Below are 18,320 nucleotides of genomic sequence, written 5' to 3' on the forward strand. Positions count from 1 at the left end.
GGGGTTTTCATTATTTCATTTATCGAGTACCTCATTAGTACGTAGTTAGCGGGCAGTAAAGATTTCTCTGAAGACAAGAATTTAATCTTGCTCAATATTTGAAAATATTCTTTCAAAAAGACTTCTTCTTCTTCTTCTCCCTTCAAGGTTTAGGTGATATCACCTGTTCCGGTCTCTATCGTCCAGCCACCTCTTGCGAGGTCTACCCAGATCCCTTTTCCCGATCGGGCGATAATTCATTATCTTCTTTGGTAGCCTATTCTCTGCCATTCTGTCAACATGATCTTTCCATTTTGTTTTATTTTCTTCTACCATGTCGTGTACTGAGAAAAAGACTGTCATGCGAAAACTCGACAAATGTTTGTTCATCATGTAGTAGCGGAGAATTTACCGTATACAATTCGCATTTATTTTCCTGCTTTCTAAAATAGAATGTACCCAAATTTTCTCCCTCTTTTTTTTTTTTTTTTTTTTTTGCACATTTATTTTCTTTACTCCTACCATGGAATGACATCGATACGCTACTGCATCGAAAATGAAATTCAAGTCTTAGTTTCACTCTGAACAACGCGAATAATATTAACACTACACACATATCATATCATGCTAAAATTAACTTGGTCATTGTCCTAAATATTAAATATTGCATTTATGTGAAAATACAGTAATCTAATGTTTACAATATCGCAATAATTAAAAGCAACAAAAAAATAAATATTCGTTATTGAAACTTTACACTTCTTCATTCACTTGCAAATTTGAGCGTCTGTAATAATGAAATAGTAGTTGTGCAAATAATTATAGTTCAAACTCACGGGTACATGCAGTCGTGTTACACAATATATTACTTTAAAAGATAATTATAATGGTCACATGAGGATAATATAAGGGGAATTAAATTATTATTATTGATATAAATTTAATATACATTATTATTATTATTATTATTATTATTATTATTATTATTATTATTATTTAGCAGTAGTAGTGCCGGTAGTAGTAATAGTAGATTAACCGGTTTGGTGCTTTCTCCGAAAGAATGCATAATACTGTGATTCGCATTTTGGTAGGTCCATAACAACAGAATTGCGCTATAGACGGCTATGACGTCATAAGGCCGGCCGGGCGAGAGAGAGCGTGTGACGTTTCCTCTGCTGTTCCGGAGATGCGCAGAAGCAGTGTTTACGAACATGAACAAAAAAGAAAAAGAAAGATGGTAGAAATACAACATAACTTCTCTACAGTTAAATTTGAACTGAGAAAACTGACTTAAAAATAATTATGTTATAGCATACTATAGGGAGAACATAAAATATTTACAACGCTATAGAGTACAGAATATTTTTTAAACAAAAGTACGCCTATTGCAAAATTTCCACAAATGATTAATTTGTAAAATATGTTGAAAAGATAAATACAACATACCGAACCGCTTAGTAAATTTTTTTATTAAAAAAAAAACGCGCTGTACCGGTACTTCAAACCCGCTTCGATTATTAATATTTCTGCACGCTTTATCAATCATTTAAATTTCAAAACTTATAAAAAGATAGGACTGCGCTGCGGTGAGGAAATATCGCTAAAATGGATACGTAATTTTGGCTTCTAGTTCAGGAGTTTTTTGACTAAATAAGTACATGGATTCAAATTTGGAGTTTGCGATTTGACAGTAGTATTATATGGTGTAAATAACACAATAATAACATCGTTTATAAGACGTAATTGCACTCAACTGTAGGATAAAAAAATGACAATGTGATATTATTCAGCTGTTGAAATAAATAGGCCCATGACTATTGTTTGCACTGTGTTCCCATGCAATTTAACCATGTAAATAAATTGATGTTAGTGTATTCATCAAGCTGATTTATGTACTGACCTCGTATCCTGGTGGTATTATATTGACAGTTACTTCATCAATTTGAGGTTGGTGCGACGTCACTTCGCCGGAGATTTCTCGACCATTGTAAGTGAGATAAACTTTCTGTCCTGGCAAAAGTCGAAATCCTGTCACGGCTTGAAACCCAGGACCTATCAGTTCCGTTTCCTTGTACTCTTTCATCGTGGAAATAATCCGTTTGTTGTTGCCAGGTAACGGATCGAATCGTACGGAATATCTCGTTTCTCCCGCGGCACCGGAGAATCCTTCAGAGTTTCCAGGTGTTTTGACTGCATGAATAACACCAGAATAAAATTTTCCATCTTCACCTTGGGCGCAAACTCTAGTTCCTATTATAGAACGTTTTGCTAATCTTTTACCAGTAGACATTGTTCAAACCATTAATGTTTGTATGACCACTGCCAAAAACAATTAATAAAATAAATAAAGAGCACAGAACTGTTTAAATACACAGCGTTACCTAAAGTAGGTCACTTAAATCGCACCAGATGAAACACTTGTTCACAATTAGGATTTCGTTCACTGATCTCTGTTATCAATGAATTTGATTACGTAGTAAAGATTTTCACTTTTAAAAAATAAAATAGTTCACTTTTAAAATAAAATAGTTCGACACAATCACAATCACACAAAAAAAACTTCAGAATTAGTTGATTCATTAAAACATATCAAAATCATATACGAAGTGTTAAATTGTCTTACACGTCTTGCATTTCTCTTATATTTCTTCAGTTCCTCCTATGTCCTCATGAAACAACACCATCAAGGTAACACCACTTACGCGATGACAGTATTTGTTGATATTCTTGGAAGTAGCAACACTTCATTAAACAGCTTGCATTAATCAATGGAGATGTAGGGCAATGTAAACATACCACACTCATAATGAAATAGTAAAGGATTGTATCCTACCAAAAAAAAAAATTGTTCAAGCCGGTTTCCCTTTACATTAGCTGTGACCTGATCAGCTGTCTGTTGTCGGCCCTCTCCGTGACTGGCTGGATTGTCGAGCTCAGCTGCTAGCTGCAAAATTCACCGGCCGGTTCCCAGGCCCAACAGCTGACAGATAACAACAAACCCACGTGATCACAAGTCCTGCAATCCCATTGGCTTTTTCAACGATGCCTGACCTATATTTTCCTAATGGTTGCTGCTGTTACGTTGATAGCATATAAAAGCAAAAGGTGTAAAGGTGTCTGCATTAAGTTAATAAGGAAACGTGATTCTTTTGTTTATACTTTATTTTACACTGAAGAAAAAGCAATTTTATAAAAGAAGTAACGGTTGATGTGTGGAAATTCTCTTATGTAGACGAAAACTGTAGGAGTTACTGAATTATTTAACATGTACAAGTACTAGTGAATTTAAAATATTTCATCACACAGTTTTCCATAATCCTTTTGCTTGATGCGTGGTTTTCATTGTTAATAAATATGGATGTCACAACCACAATGGCATTTACATGACGTCAGCTGCCGGGCTTGTTTGACCTTGTTTACGTAACTTACATTCTGCGGATTTACTCCCCACATCAGAAATGCAAACAAAATGAAAATATATCTGAAACTACAATAATGAAATCATTTTAAATATAATGGTGTATGCAGAATGAACTTAAAGATTTAAAATGTATGCAATCATCCTTGAATATGTTATCGAATGTTTTCTGGAATTCCATATTATTTTTATATAAATATAATGAGAAATAGCAATGAAATAATGTAAATACAGTATTTGAAACTTTATTTCTACATTAACTTTACTAATGAATAAGAACTTCAATTTCATTTTTCGTTCTCTTGAAAAGGCGTAAAGGAAACATAACGTGTTTTTATGAATACAACTGCCATCTATTGTCCCGTATCTAAAATGATCTTGACTCAGTGCTCCCAACTATTGAGAGGAATTTGAACCTTGGTGAGAAGGCGCGGCGAAAACTGAAAAGCATCGGAAACGTAGCGGCGTTTTACTTTTCAACCCTGTTTATAAAATACATCTTTCTTCTGTAGAAAAAAATCGAAAAATAACGAGTAGGTCTACTCTTTTTTTTTCAATAATTGTCAAATAAGCTTTACTGTTGCTAGTACTGACTCATGAAACTACAAAATTAGAAAGGATTTTATTTAGATGAACTACATAAAAAAGAGAAACAGCTTAAAACCCCAAACACTCTCCTAAGAGAGTTTTTTTAACCAAAAACAATTGCTAACGAAGTACTAATGATTATAGCCCGAATTTTTATGTAACATCAAACTGAGAAATATGTACGATGTACGTAGTAAAATATAGTGAAATATGTAATGTACCGTATGTAATTAGCAATTAATAATTAGTAATTTTATTATTAATTACTAGATAATTATTTCCGGTAGGCATACATAAAAATCCGGTTTCTAACAAAAAAATGTAAATGCAAATATTAGCTAATTTCGCTCACTCCTCCTCATAATATTCATTGCTCCCATTGTTTCAAAGTGCTCCAGAATCGTTATTTCATATTATTAACTATAGTTTGATATTTCAAGCACTGCACAAATTTCGCAATATTTTCTGAATATTTGAAATGTGGTTCCTCATACACGTATAATGCAAAATGTTGCAATAGTGCTGTAGGTTTATATGTATAGGCTATAAATAGACAAAACAACACAAAAATCAGTTTTTCTTTATAAACTGCTAAAGAAATTAAGAACGAGTAACACACACATTGTTTACTTCATTGCACAGCGCATAAAAGATTCTTCTCCATATACCGTAGTGTCTCGTGTAAATGAGAGACGTCTGTCAGATAAAAATGTTCTTGTATGAAGAAAACTATCTTTCGACATCGCAAGATGTTACAGGACTGTACATCAGTACCGTTAAGATCATTATTTCTGGAGATATGCCCTCCTGAGACAGTACCTCTTCAGCATTTAGGATCTTGCATACAGTGAGGAAAGTAGAGTAACTGGTTATCTATCAATATCACTGCCTGGAACTTCCGAGAAATATTGATTCCAAATTCTCCTGTTGCAGCAGATAGTTTTTATTTCACATCTTTCATAATATCGATGGATTCCTGCAGGGAAAGTACTGAAGATTCCAATTTCGCAGGGGCGGATTATATGGGCTAGCTTACCATGCACCGCATTCTTGAAGAATAAAATAATAAAAGAGAAAGTTTTGGCTCTCAACATACTTATTTTATTGAGAACAAAGGTGCCAATTCTAACTTGGTTTGTATTTAAACATTCTTTCGCCCAGGACAGTTTATAGAGACATTGCGATACTATCGATACTTTACATAGGATACTGAGTATAACTGGATTCGATATTGAGTTTTCGATAGTTTACTGCTATCGATAGAAAAATAGCATACCGAAACAAAAATATTGAAAGCGGCAAGACGAATGGGATCTGTAGTTAACCACACTAAAGTTACTGTGTTGTGATTAAAAGCTAAAATTCTTCCTCCTACAGTAAATTGTGGACTTATTTCCGTAAAAAGGATGTGTTGACGGAAATCATGGCAGAGAAACGCGTTTTGGGTGTAAATTAAGTAATATGGGATTCAGTATCGATACGAAGCATCGCTTAAAATACAGCATTGCAACGTTTCTATGTGTATTTGTTCATTTTTTGATACAACTACAACGTCTTTGATTTTTTGGAAGGCACGAATTTCGTATCTGCAACGTCCCTGGCAGTTTATATTTTGCCGCCACTTACTTTAATCAATTCATTGCAATGCAGTCAACAGGGGCATAAAATTATAGCAGTCATAAATCATGAGGTTTATAGCGGCAAACATGTGCGCGCATGACATGATTCTAAGAAATGTTCATTATGTTGTTTAGTTAACTGTCCGAAGACAGGTCTGAACTTCACAAGTGATATCAAGAAGGCACAACTTATGAGGCAACTACGCCAGGATATAATGGGGTAGGGTGGCCAGTTCCTTTCTCCCTTCATTGCATACATCGCCGACTAGCTACATATTACACTAGTCAGACTTCAGATGCATACAAACAATTGTTCTTCCTCTGACACACATAGTCAAGTGAGATATACCGGTACTGCCTGATAATAGATGTAGGCCTACATATCAGCCAGAATTTCAATCAGATGATTTTAAGATATTTACACGGCTATATTATTCCGATAAAAGCTTGAGGAAACCACTCAACAAGCACTACAGCTTCGAAGTGTACAGTTCCCCATCCCCCCAAAAGGAATGGGACGACTCTTGGTGATGCGAAAGTAAGGTCTATAGCACGGTTCACACGATATCGATATAACCATGCAGGAAGATATCTGGCAGTGCACGCGTATTTCCACCATATTCCAAAGTACACACCAGTCAGAATGTTGTTAGTAATCTGTCCATTTCTGGTACAGGTCCCTGATTACCTTCTGTTATCTTTTATGAAAGTATGGAAGGAACCGTGTGACAAGAAGTCACTTTTCGTAGGGGAAAAACAATATTATTAAGAAATGATAGATATAGAACAAGAACAAAGAGCACGAGGACCACGACAAGAACCAGAACCATGATATGGACTATGAGAAAGAGAACAAGAACCACGATAAGGACCATGGCGAAGGCAACAGCAACTACAATTGTAAGGACTACAACAAGAACATAGACGAAGACAGCGACAAGGACCACGACAAGCGCAACAATAAGGATCATGAAATGGACCCTACAAGGATTACGATAAGGTCCACGACATGAATCATGATATGGATCATAAGGGACACATATGTTCAAAACGTATATAAAACTGTTTTTGCATGATTTTCAAAGTGCCTGTAAATATTATGCATTTGCATATAAATCCTGGCCCTAGTGATAACGAATATGCAGAGTTAATATTGCATACTTTTACACATTTGGATGTTTCTGGTTATAATAGTCCATTTTGCATATATTGTAGCATATTTTCAGGATTTTGTTGCACAAATCGCCATAATTATATGCAAACTTCGAATGTTTAGTTTTTTTTTTTCAGTACAATATTCTCTCTAAACAAAGGTCTATTGTAGTCTCATATGAAGTGTAGTCACTCTGCCGACAACAATCAATTATGATGCCGTTTTTTCTCAATACGCGCGAAACGTAACATAGACGTTTGTTCTTGGTTAAGATACAAATATTCTCACTTGAGAGAGAAAGCCTAACAGTATCAGTCTAAGGAAAATTCTGTGTGAATTCGCGAAGTCACCTACAAAATAATCGTTCCAGAGCACCCTGAAGCAATGGGTAACAAATAAAGAAGGCTTGAGGACAGACGTGTTCTGTGAAAAAGATGTAACTATATTTTATTTAAATATTATAGTTTATATTTTGATAGTTAGGAATGTAAAGGTTATAATGTTAATCGAAAACGAGAAAGAAACTTACACAAATGTGAAATTACTATAATTGAATATGTTAAAATTTATCTTCTTGGAAAAGGTCTTTTTTTTCTCTAACAATTAATTTAAAATGTACAGTAAAAATTATATCCGGGCTAAGAATATGTTGTACTGTACTGCAAACAAAGTTGCAAAAGGTTTCCATCCGCGAGCTGCTGTGATTGGACAGAATTGCGGCACTACTTTACCCGCCATGTGGCTGTCACTTTTAACTGTATATAACTGTCACAGCTCGGTCGAGGTTACGTTCTTACGAGAAAATCGGAAAAATGATGACTAAAGTAAGTAAATATGAATGCAATCCAGATCCAATGTCATAAACAGGCCTGTTAAGAGTGTTAGAGGTCTACTAATATGTATGAAAGACATAAAATAACGAAGTTATTTTAATTGCCTACCTAATCAGAATCAGACAAGACGCGGACTCCTTCCAGGAAACTCCCCTCTTCCTCTTCAACCTCTGCTGCTGCTGCTGCTGCTGCTGCACTGAGCTGGGTTGATAACGAACCGGTCAACAATGGTGTCGCACAGATCGTCCGATTTCCAGAATTTCTCCTCCTCTCCTTCTACATGGCGTATGAACGACCGCAACATATCAGGTGTTGCCAACTTTAAGACTTCGTTTAGTAAGGTCCTGAATTCATTAAGTTTAAAAGATTTATTATGTAGAGCAACATACCCTTTCACTTTGCTCCAAACGGCTTCTATGGGATTTAATACACAGTGATAAGGAGGGAGTCTTAACACTATGAGCTGCTTGTTCTGCCATAGAATCCACAACATATTTGTCGAACTTCTCGTTAACGTTAGTTTTCTTTATCTGTTCTATCAGTTCGTCCTTCACCATGTCTGTGCTGTATCCCATTCTTTTCGCATCCACTCGATCATATCTTTTTTCAGCCACTGCTTAGTGGGAACGCGATCCAACTTTACACTATGGTAAGACACATTGTCCATAATAATTACACTGTTAGGTGCAAGCGAAGACAAAATTCCTTTAAACCAATTTATGAAGACGTCGCTGGTCATATCTTCATGATAGTCCACGGTTTTCCTTGATTCCATAATGAACTCCTCACCCTCCACAAAATCAGCTTCACTTCCTATGTGAAGTAAAATGAGACGCCTACCTTTCCCAGTTGAATTTTTCAACCCGGTAGTCAGCCCTGACAAAAACGCCTGCTTTTTTGTTTTTATGGTAGAATTACCCACACTTTAGAAACAGCATGACCTCCGATGATCCATGCCTCGTCAAGAAAATATAGTAACTTACGTCCCTCTCGCCTATATTCTCGTATTTTCCTCAAATATTTTCTACGCCACAACAATATATCTTCGCGGTCAAAAATAATGTTCTTTCTGTTTCTCAGTACAAACTCAAACCGAATCTCCCGCAGAATATTGTGAAGACTTGTCTTCTTGGAGTTCGGCAAGTCGAAATCACTTTATTTATTGTAGGTGGCTCGTTCTTTAAGAAAAATGATGCACTTTACAACGCACTACACTTTTTATAAACTCGTCACACTGCACTTCTGTCACAGGTTTTTTGTGTTTACGCGTTTTACCTGGTGTAGGTCTTTATTTACCATTATCACTTTACTGCGTGCAGAGTTAATGCTTGGTGAAGAAACGCTAGTAAACCTTGCCGTCAAATTCACTATATCCTAAATATTTAATATTGGATACTTTTCACAGAATTTACTGAACACATTTAGAACAATTTGCTTTTCGACACTTCTCAACGGTTTGCCTTTCCGATGCTTAACATATTCTATGCGAGCAGTCATCTTGCAAAATTGAAATTTAAATTTCTGCTCTTATCCTTCCTTCCATAGCATTTTCTGCGCATGCGCTACATGCCATAATTATAATATGTTAAATAATTATGAATTTATGACATGTTTTCATAATTATATAACTAAACAATGTTTCAAATTGTTTTAGAAAATGACTGTATTGAAGTGATATGTTGATTTTGCGAAATACACAGCGAACTACATTTTCACCTATGCCAAGTAGCATAGAAGTTGTAAGGTTCCATCAGCCAATGGCATCCTACTCATACACGTGCTTTTGTTTACAGGACAACATATTCTAAGCCCGGAAATGGGCCGACTCTTAGTCGAGAATCGTCTTGTATGTAGGCAAGAAGGTTTAAACATGTGTTCCCATATTCCTAACTACAAGCACTGCACATGCGCACAGTATTGATCTGGAACTTTGACAATTGTTACCGATACTTGATAATTATGTTAAATAAATTGATTTTGTATATTTCTGGTTTGATGTTGCATATATCAGACTCTTTTTGTGCATATAAATCCTGGCTCTAATAATAAGTAATCTATACATCTTGATTACACAACTTTTAACACTTTTATATAAGTAATCTGTTACTGAAACAGTTCTCCAGCAGGAGTATAGCTAGGAAAAGCGAAACTGTGAAGAAAGATAACCATGTCCCTAGATTCCAAATTTAACCTCCAAGTATACATAGAGCAATGCAAAGTATTTATGAAATATTAACCTATCTCAATACGCAAATAAACCTTGGTTAGCTGGATCTAAAAAAATAAACAAACTTCTCTATTGGCCTTATATAGGCCTATTATTTTTAACAGAAAATCGAGTGAGGTGTAAAAAGAGGTTCGCGAATTTTAATTTCAAGTCACACAGAGTTTGTGTGCATTCGATGTGGGTTTCTGGCATCTTGTCAATCCACTCGAAGTATGTGGATATAAAGGGAAAAATTGAGATGGTGTCGGGTGAAGTTCCCGGGTAGCTCAGTTGATAGAGCATTGGTGCACTCAGCCAAAGATCCAGAGATCGATACCCGGCCCCAAAACAATTTTTCCCTTGAAATTATTCAAGTCTGCTTCACAGGGAGCTTTACCTGAAAGCTAGATTTGCTAGATCATAATTAATCAGCAACATGTAATAAATACAGTTATGTGGGAAAAGAGTTCAGCAAGTATGACAACTACTGGTACCATCTCTTTTCTCCATATCATATGAATGGCAGTTACGAATTTCTGCATAGGAGCCATCCGCTCCTATGCAGTCTATGAGGATCAGCAAGTGCAACTAATTCTGATCTCAAACACCTACATTTGTTCATTACATACAGATTTACAGACAACGAACATGAGAAAGTGAGAATATCGTACTGCGAAGACATTAATTTCCTTATTTTCCAGTTTTTATAGTACAATATTAATATGTTAAATTTACTGACTACAAATTTTGTAGTAAAATAAATGTAAGTTATAATCGATTAGATTGCTATGGATTCCCCCCCCCCCACCCCTCCCAGTTTCTCAAGAAGTACCAGTATTGTATTTTTAACTATACCTATTGCAATATAAGAGAGTTAGCTACCTTTTACATAATTTTTTAGTATTCTTCTTCTTAATTAGTACTATAGCCCAAGAGAGCCTCGACTTCATTAATGATCCTCTCCCATTCTTCACGATCCTGAGCTTGCTTCATCCAATTCCGGATTCTAAACCTCGCCAAATCACATTCCACACAATCCATCCAATGCGATCGTGGTTTTCCTCTCAACCTTGTTCCCTCTATTTTTTGTATGGTAACCATCTTAGCCTTCCTAAGGTTCTCCATACGTCCAACATGTCCCAACAATCTTAATCTAGATATTTTAATGAAGAATTCAATACCTAGTTCTTTAAACATATCGTACAGCTCCTTGTTGTATCTGATTCCACATGTACTGCCCATCTGTACACCTCCGAAAATTCTTCTCAGTATCTTTTTTTCGAAAATTGCTATTTGTGTACATGTTTCCTTTCTTAATGTCCATGATTCTGAGCTGTATGTTGCCACTGGTCTAATTAGAGTCTTGTATATGTTCAGTTTGATTTCTCTGGTTACTATTTTGCTTTTAAACACTGGTAAAAGTGCATAGTAGGCTCTATTCGCCAAATTAATTCCTCTCTGAATTTCATCTCTTAATTCATTATTATATCTTAATAATGTACCAAGATATACAAATTCTTGAACTTTCTCAAACATATATCCTCTTGTTGTTGGTATTATTCTGAGGTTCATAGCTTCTAGAAATTTTCATGTACATAGATTTTTTGACAATGATCTTGAATCCCAGGGCCTTAGTTTGCGCATCTAATGCTATTAATGTTTCCTCTACATTTTTTAACCTTCTTCCAGTAATGACAACATCATCGGCAAAAGCTAGAATTTGGCTACACTTATTGAATATGGATCCTTTTGTTTGTATTTTCCCCTTTTGAATTGCTTTTACTATGCACTTTCAAGAAAGTACAACATACTTCTGGTATGAATGTTGATGATCGTGAAACTTCAAATACTGTAGCATCTCCAGCATCCTGTAGCAATCACCAATTGCCATAAACTCAAAGTTAAGTCTAACCGTTCTTTCACTGGTGCTGTCCCTTTTGCCTCTCTGAACTGTTTCATTTCTAGTAATTTTTGGACCTATTGTATACTGTAATTCTTCAGAAAATTTTTTAAATCCTTCGTTGCACCAATATTCCAGATTCAAAGGATTAATATCGTCAAACATTAGATCAGTCATCAAATCACAGTCACTACATCTATTTGTGCTTCTGGAAGTTGGGCATACACAAAACAACGTTGAGCTTTTCTGTTGTTGTTTTTTTTTTTTGTGATAGACCACAAAAGTAGCAGCAACACAACAGTTACTACATGTTTCTTATCCCAGATCTTATTTATGAAGAGATGTTTTGTCAAAATGTCCATTACTTGATACAGACACGTACTTTTTTTTAATTGATTATTTTATAATGCTTTTCCAATTACTATGGTTATATAGCTTCTGAATGAGATGAAGGTGATAATGCCAGAAAAATGAATCCAGAGTCCAATGCCGAAAGTTACTCAGTATTTGGTTTTATTTTTGTCGAAAAAAAACATCAACCAGGTAACTTGTCCAACCAGGATTTGAACCCGGGCCCACTCGTTTCAGTCAGCATGCTAACCGTTACTCCACAGTGGTGGACGACACATACTTGTGTTAAATGTTATGTTTTATTTAACGACGCTCGCAACTGCCGAGGTTATATCAGCATCACTGGTGTGCCGGAATTTTGTCCCGCAGGAGTTATTTTACATGCCAGTAAATCTACTGACATGTGCATTTAAGCACACCAGGCCGACCCACGTATTTATGGAATAGCAATGTCATATGGCTATATCATACATTATTTTTCTTCAACTGTAAATGGACTTGACCTGGATGAAGATTTGATGAAATTTCTTGCTTGAAGAAATATGTGAAAAAGTGAAAAAATGGCAAAGTGGAATGAAGAAAATGCTATTCATTGCTCAGACATAGTCATCACCCATAAGTAAAAATGTAATCTCAGGTGCTTGTTTAATATATAAGCAAAGCATTCTTCATAATCTAATTTATTTCTTTCAACTTTATTTCAGTACATCATTAACAAAAAAGTTATCATTGTGGAACTTCATAATAGAGTTAAGGCACTTATTAATAACAAAATTTAAGCACAGAATCAACATTATTTTTGCTTTTTAAGCGTCGCTGTCATCGTCGTCGTCGTCGTCGTCGTCGTCGTCGTCGTCGTCGTCGTCGTCGTCGTCGTCGTCGTCGTCATCATCATCATCATCATCATCATCATCATCGTCGTCGTCGTCGTAATCATCTTAAAATGAGAATCTATGAAGGGAATAATACTGAGGTACTATCATCAGACTCACAGTTGCAGTTTGTAACAACTTGTTTGTTAGTCTAATAATAATAATAATAATAATAATAATAATAATAATAATAATAATAATAATAATAATAATAATAATAATAATTATAATATAAATGAACTTACACATTATTTAAAAACACTGCGTTTGAACACAGAGATCCTACAAAATTGATATTAAGCACCATAAAATGATCACATAATACATTCTCTTCTTTATAAAACAAGAATGAATAATTATCATTAACATGGGATGCTACATACAACAGTTAATGATTCTCTAAATGATCCACAGCCACGAGATTATGCGGAGTCAATGAGACGATGTTATAGCAATAGTGAAACAATAGGGAATGAATATAGCACAGGCAATCAAGAGCTGTGAGCAAACCTGCTTTACAGATCCTTTCATATAAACCAAATTTTCATCTAAAGTTTCTACACGTTATGCCTTCTCTTCAAGATTTTGTCATAACTCTGAAACATGACAGAAGAAAAACGAGTTACTCAATGGATATATTTGTAACAATTCTGGAATATGTTTCTTAGGTTTAGCAAACACACATACCATACCTTTGACATATACCACATTGACCCAATATAATAATTTTTTTATAGAAAACAAAATGCTGATTTCAAAAAGACACAATGAAAATTTATTTTTAAGTTTGTAACTTACAGCAGATGCCATCCTAAACAGTGACTCTGCCATGGCAGATCCAGTTTGCTGAACCATCTGATACATGACACTCTCTGTGTTCTTCAAAAGATGATATGGATGGTCACATTCCTGTAGAAAGAAATTAGTATCTACTTACATACATGCACTTTGAGTATAATGATAATCAAGTCTTAAGCGGCACAGCATGGCAGCATTATAACTAATATCATTAATAATTATAAATAAATATGTCTATAATAACAATTCACTGTAATATCGAAGTTGGACCAGCAGTTAAATTATTCTAAGCTACATGCGATTTTAAGCTTTCACGTGAATGGGATCAAAAATAGGCTTTGGGTACTCCATGGAAATGTTTAGGTTCAGGACATGTGGAATACCAAAATTTCATTTCTGTATTCTAAAATAGATAGAACTAGATACTACAGGGTGGGCAAAATAAAACTGGCCCAGTAAATGTGTAATATTTACATGTATTATGGGTCTGTAACAATGAATATTCTTTGAAGAATATTAATTAATATCTAATAACCCATTGTTGCATCGAAGTCACGGTTTTCTGCACTGTCAGGGTCACTTCCACGTTAGTCTTATACATATAAATTCATATATTTCATATATATTTTCCGCAGGCCAGTTTTATTTTGCCCACCCTGTAGATAGATAGGTAGTAGTGGGTGGGTGGGTGGGTGGATGGGTGGGTGGGTTGGGTAGATGGGTTAGATACAGTACGATCAGTTATGCTGTGGAGCGGTTTTCCTATGAGCGAGCTCCTATTCATTTTTCGCGCACTGGCGGGAGTAGCAAGCGTGTTTGCTTACTTGTTGACCTTGCAGTCGCAGTGCAGCTGTTTCGGGTGTGTGGTGTTGTGTTGTCCATTTCTTAATTCGACAGTATACATAAAGTGTATTATGTCTCGTGAGTTTACAACTGTGGCATGTGTGTCTTTTTACAATTTATACGTGTTAACTCAGCAAGTGAAGTTCGAAGATGGTTTCAAGAAAGATTCTCGGGTGTAGATGCTCCAGATCGTAAAACAGTCCATAATATTTATCATACATATCAGGAAACTGGAAGTGTCCAGCTTAAGAAACCAAAAAGTAGCGTAGAGTTCTCACCAAAGAAACATTACATGACATTCGTAATCGTTTAGAAAATTCTCCTAGAAAATCTCTCATACACCATACAAGAACTCAAAGATAATATTTGTCAGCAAATTGTCCGGATTTTTCAAAATGAACTACAGCGAGTGATGAATAATTTCCTAAAGAGATAAATGTTTGGAGAATAAAGGCAGGCAGTTTCAACACCTCATTTGATAATTCGGTAAGTGATAAGCCTCTTAAATTTGTTTGTGTATTGTTGTATGGTTGGTTTGTTTTATTGTTTTACCCTCCCGCTAATTACCGAGACCCAGCTAACTGACTAACCAGCTAATGAGCGATGCACTTGCCCACAGGCAAAACATTCTGGCAGAAAGCAAAACTGATTGCACTGTAGAATAGACAGCTAGACAGAGAAACGAACAAACATACATATAAATGAAAATTAATTATATATACTACATAAATAAACAAATAATGTAAATAAATAAATCTGCAAAAATGAGATTTCACACAAAAAAGTTTGTAGAATAGATGCAAAGAGGAAGAGTGGTAGCTGCAGTAAGAAAATATCAAGAAGCATGGCAAGCAAATATACAGCTTATATTAAATTATGATACAATTTCCTGAAATTACAAGTAAATAACTGTATTGAAGTGTAGGAGGCTTCAGGAAAACATAAAGGGTGCAGTTTTTTGTAACAAGACAGACCTCAGCAGCCTAATCTTTTACTGAACAGAAGAAGATGGTGAAAAATTCAACTGCACATACTATACGTACAAGACAGAATTTGTGACGTCAGTCCTTACAAATATGAAAAAACTGTGCTTGAAGATTTCTGTAAACCTACCACAACAGATCCAGCATCCATAACAATGATCCGATCACTATCCACTACTGTATGTAGACGATGTGCTATAGTTAATACTGTGCAGTCAGCAAACTTGCGACGGATTGTTCTCTGAATTAGTTCATCAGTCCTGAGGAAAATTATAGGGTTAAATGTTAAAACAGTTGAATCGTGAACAAATTGCAGAAACCCCACAAGCCCATTTGAGTACATTTTTCAGGAGGCAAAAAAACTGATTATCTTCAAAAACGTTCGGTATTTTGAAATTACTGTTTTTTTAATTAAAGCGTAATAATAAGATGTAGTGTTTGACATATGAGGGGGAGGGGATCAGAAACAAAGGAGTACAAGTGACATTTCTAAGAACATGAGTTAAGTGCATCCAGGGCATTTAAAACATTTAAAATTCTAGTGGCAAAGAGATACATCTTTCAACCATACTACACATTAAAATTGAAACAAAAAACTTCACGGAATTTACGAAATCTTAAGTACTTTCAACCACATTTTGTCACAAATAACTTAAGTGCACTTATACCCCTTTGCTTCTGACCCCCTCATATATGAACTTGAATGTTTTTCTTTAGTATTTTCTGGAAAACATCTGAATTGTCTGGACATGTGGGGTTTCTGCATTTCATGACTGGTAACAATGATTTTATTCCTTTAAAACAGTGGTCGACAAAGATTACATCATCTAAAATGCAGCCCACAATACAGAGAAAAGGGAAAGGTAGGAACTTTGAATCAACAAGTGATGGCTAAGGGGAGGGAGATCATGCCTTAACCCTCCATCCTGCTTGACTCATTCAAAACCGGGTCTCATCAATGAGAACAAAATTGAAGACATAAAGTTAATGGATTTGATGTCATCTGAAGCAACTCAAGTTTGCAATTCTTTTTCTATTTATGCAAATTACTGCTCAAAGCAACCGTGTTTTTATTTCATTACCATATTTTAAATAAATAACTTAAAAACAACATGTAAAAAAATGCTGTTCCTTTTTTCTATTTCTATTGTATTCTTAAATATTTATAAAAAGTGAGTTTGAAGTTTTCAGGAATTAGGCAGTCTATATAACAATTTCATTTATTAAATGGAAGCGATATTGGAATGCTAACATTGGTTGCTTGATTATTTTGTTTCAAGTGGAAACAAATTGAAATGAGTCAACAAACAGTACTAGTATATATTACATGATCTTTCATTTATCTTGTATTGTTAACTTAATATAGGCAGTCTACTAAATATAGAAAATGTCATGAAATTAAGCTAGACATGCACACATTTATTTTTGAAATCACGAAGAATAATGTTTCTACTTCTATACTTTGTGCTAATTTGACATTGAAGTGAGTTAATAAACAGTACTAGTCCACCTCATTTCTCATTTATTTTTCTTTGGATTGATCAATTAAAATATGAATTTAATTACATCAGGGCATAAGCTACAAATGTGAAGAGCAATTTACTACAAATTCTTTAAGTCTTTTGCACTATCAAATATCTAAAGTCATTTCCTCCTATATCTCAGAACAAGTATATTTGACATGTACTGTTCTTCCACTCACTGATTCAATTCAGGTCTTTATTTTCAAGTAGTCTAAAACAGAAGTTGATTGACTTTTATTTTAAACCTCAGTAATGTGGAAATTAGAAGTGATGTAACAGATTATCTCTTTCACGAATTTTTATATTTATATTTAATTACCACTAACAAACTGACTTTCCTATCACGAGTCTTAAAGACGTTCAGGCAGGTATTCTCTCCTCCTCTTCTGCCGTGAATAATTCGAAATTGCATAATTTGAAGTGTTTTTTTTTTATTTGGCCCTGGATGCTTCGAATTAAACGAGTTTTTACTGTGAAAATTACCTCTGATTGCGGTTCTGACTGATATGTATATCTATTATCAGCCTGTACATGTTACTTGACGATATGTGTCAGAGGAAGAAGAATAGTTTGTTAGGGTGACCAGATTCACATCGATAAAAAAGAGGACACAAAACTTCAAAAAGGAGGACATTGCTCGAAAAAAGAGGACAGAAAATCTGTACTTAGATTTAGGCTTAGGCCTATATTATACTTTTAATTATGATACGTCAATATCTATTTTATTACAAAGTATTTACAGTAGAGATTTAGGCTTATATCATACTCAAAAGTATGTTAATATCTATTTTATTACAAAATAATTATGGAAAAATTTAATAATAATGATTTTACAGTTGGCTACACATGAAAGTCACGGGCTGTATAATTATTAAAGAGGACAGAAAATATCTATTTAGATTTACATTCACACCTCGATCTCTCAATTTACTAGCTACCTCTGAGCCCAGATAACATAATACATAACAGAGTGGCCATCCCAATGTTAAAAACGATAACTTGTAGAAGAGAACAACCACCAGAATCGCCACTGTCGATTTGTAATGACCGCTACAGGAAAGTACATTTGCTCCATGCAATTCAAATGGGAGTTATAACGTGACTTCTTCTACTGTCGCTAGATGGCAGCATAGTGAAATTGATAAAAGTGGTTGCTTTCAAAGCCCATAAGAGTGATCAATCTGTTATACAGTATAGTGATCAGGAATGGAAGTACAGTTGCTCCATGCAATTCAAAAGAGAGTTATAACGTAA

The 18,320-nt window shown here is 34.9% G+C and overlaps 2 protein-coding genes across 5 annotated transcripts in view; both read right to left on the minus strand.

Moving 5' to 3' along the window:
• Window positions 1-2,935, minus strand: part of Glut4EF (Glucose transporter 4 enhancer factor) — a 293,098-nt gene extending 290,163 nt beyond the window's left edge. For both annotated transcript variants that reach the window (XM_069845865.1, XM_069845864.1), the window contains exon 1: window positions 1,880-2,935. In XM_069845865.1, coding sequence (XP_069701966.1) covers window positions 1,880-2,269 — 390 coding nt within the window. In that variant the 5' untranslated portion in view covers window positions 2,270-2,935. The remainder of the gene's footprint in view (window positions 1-1,879) is intronic.
• Window positions 2,936-12,711: 9,776 nt separating this feature from the next.
• LOC138713628 (probable multidrug resistance-associated protein lethal(2)03659) overlaps window positions 12,712-18,320 on the minus strand; it is a 79,786-nt gene continuing 74,177 nt past the window's right edge. For all 3 annotated transcript variants that reach the window (XM_069845873.1, XM_069845874.1, XM_069845876.1), the window contains 3 exons: window positions 15,674-15,803; window positions 13,718-13,828; window positions 12,712-13,515 (listed from right to left, as the gene is read on the minus strand). In XM_069845873.1, the coding sequence (XP_069701974.1) occupies window positions 13,477-13,515; window positions 13,718-13,828; window positions 15,674-15,803 (280 nt within the window). In that variant the 3' untranslated portion in view covers window positions 12,712-13,476. The remainder of the gene's footprint in view (window positions 13,516-13,717; window positions 13,829-15,673; window positions 15,804-18,320) is intronic.

The sequence above is a fragment of the Periplaneta americana genome, chromosome 14 (genome assembly GCF_040183065.1).
Source record: "Periplaneta americana isolate PAMFEO1 chromosome 14, P.americana_PAMFEO1_priV1, whole genome shotgun sequence".
Classification (NCBI taxonomy): domain Eukaryota; kingdom Metazoa; phylum Arthropoda; class Insecta; order Blattodea; family Blattidae; genus Periplaneta; species Periplaneta americana.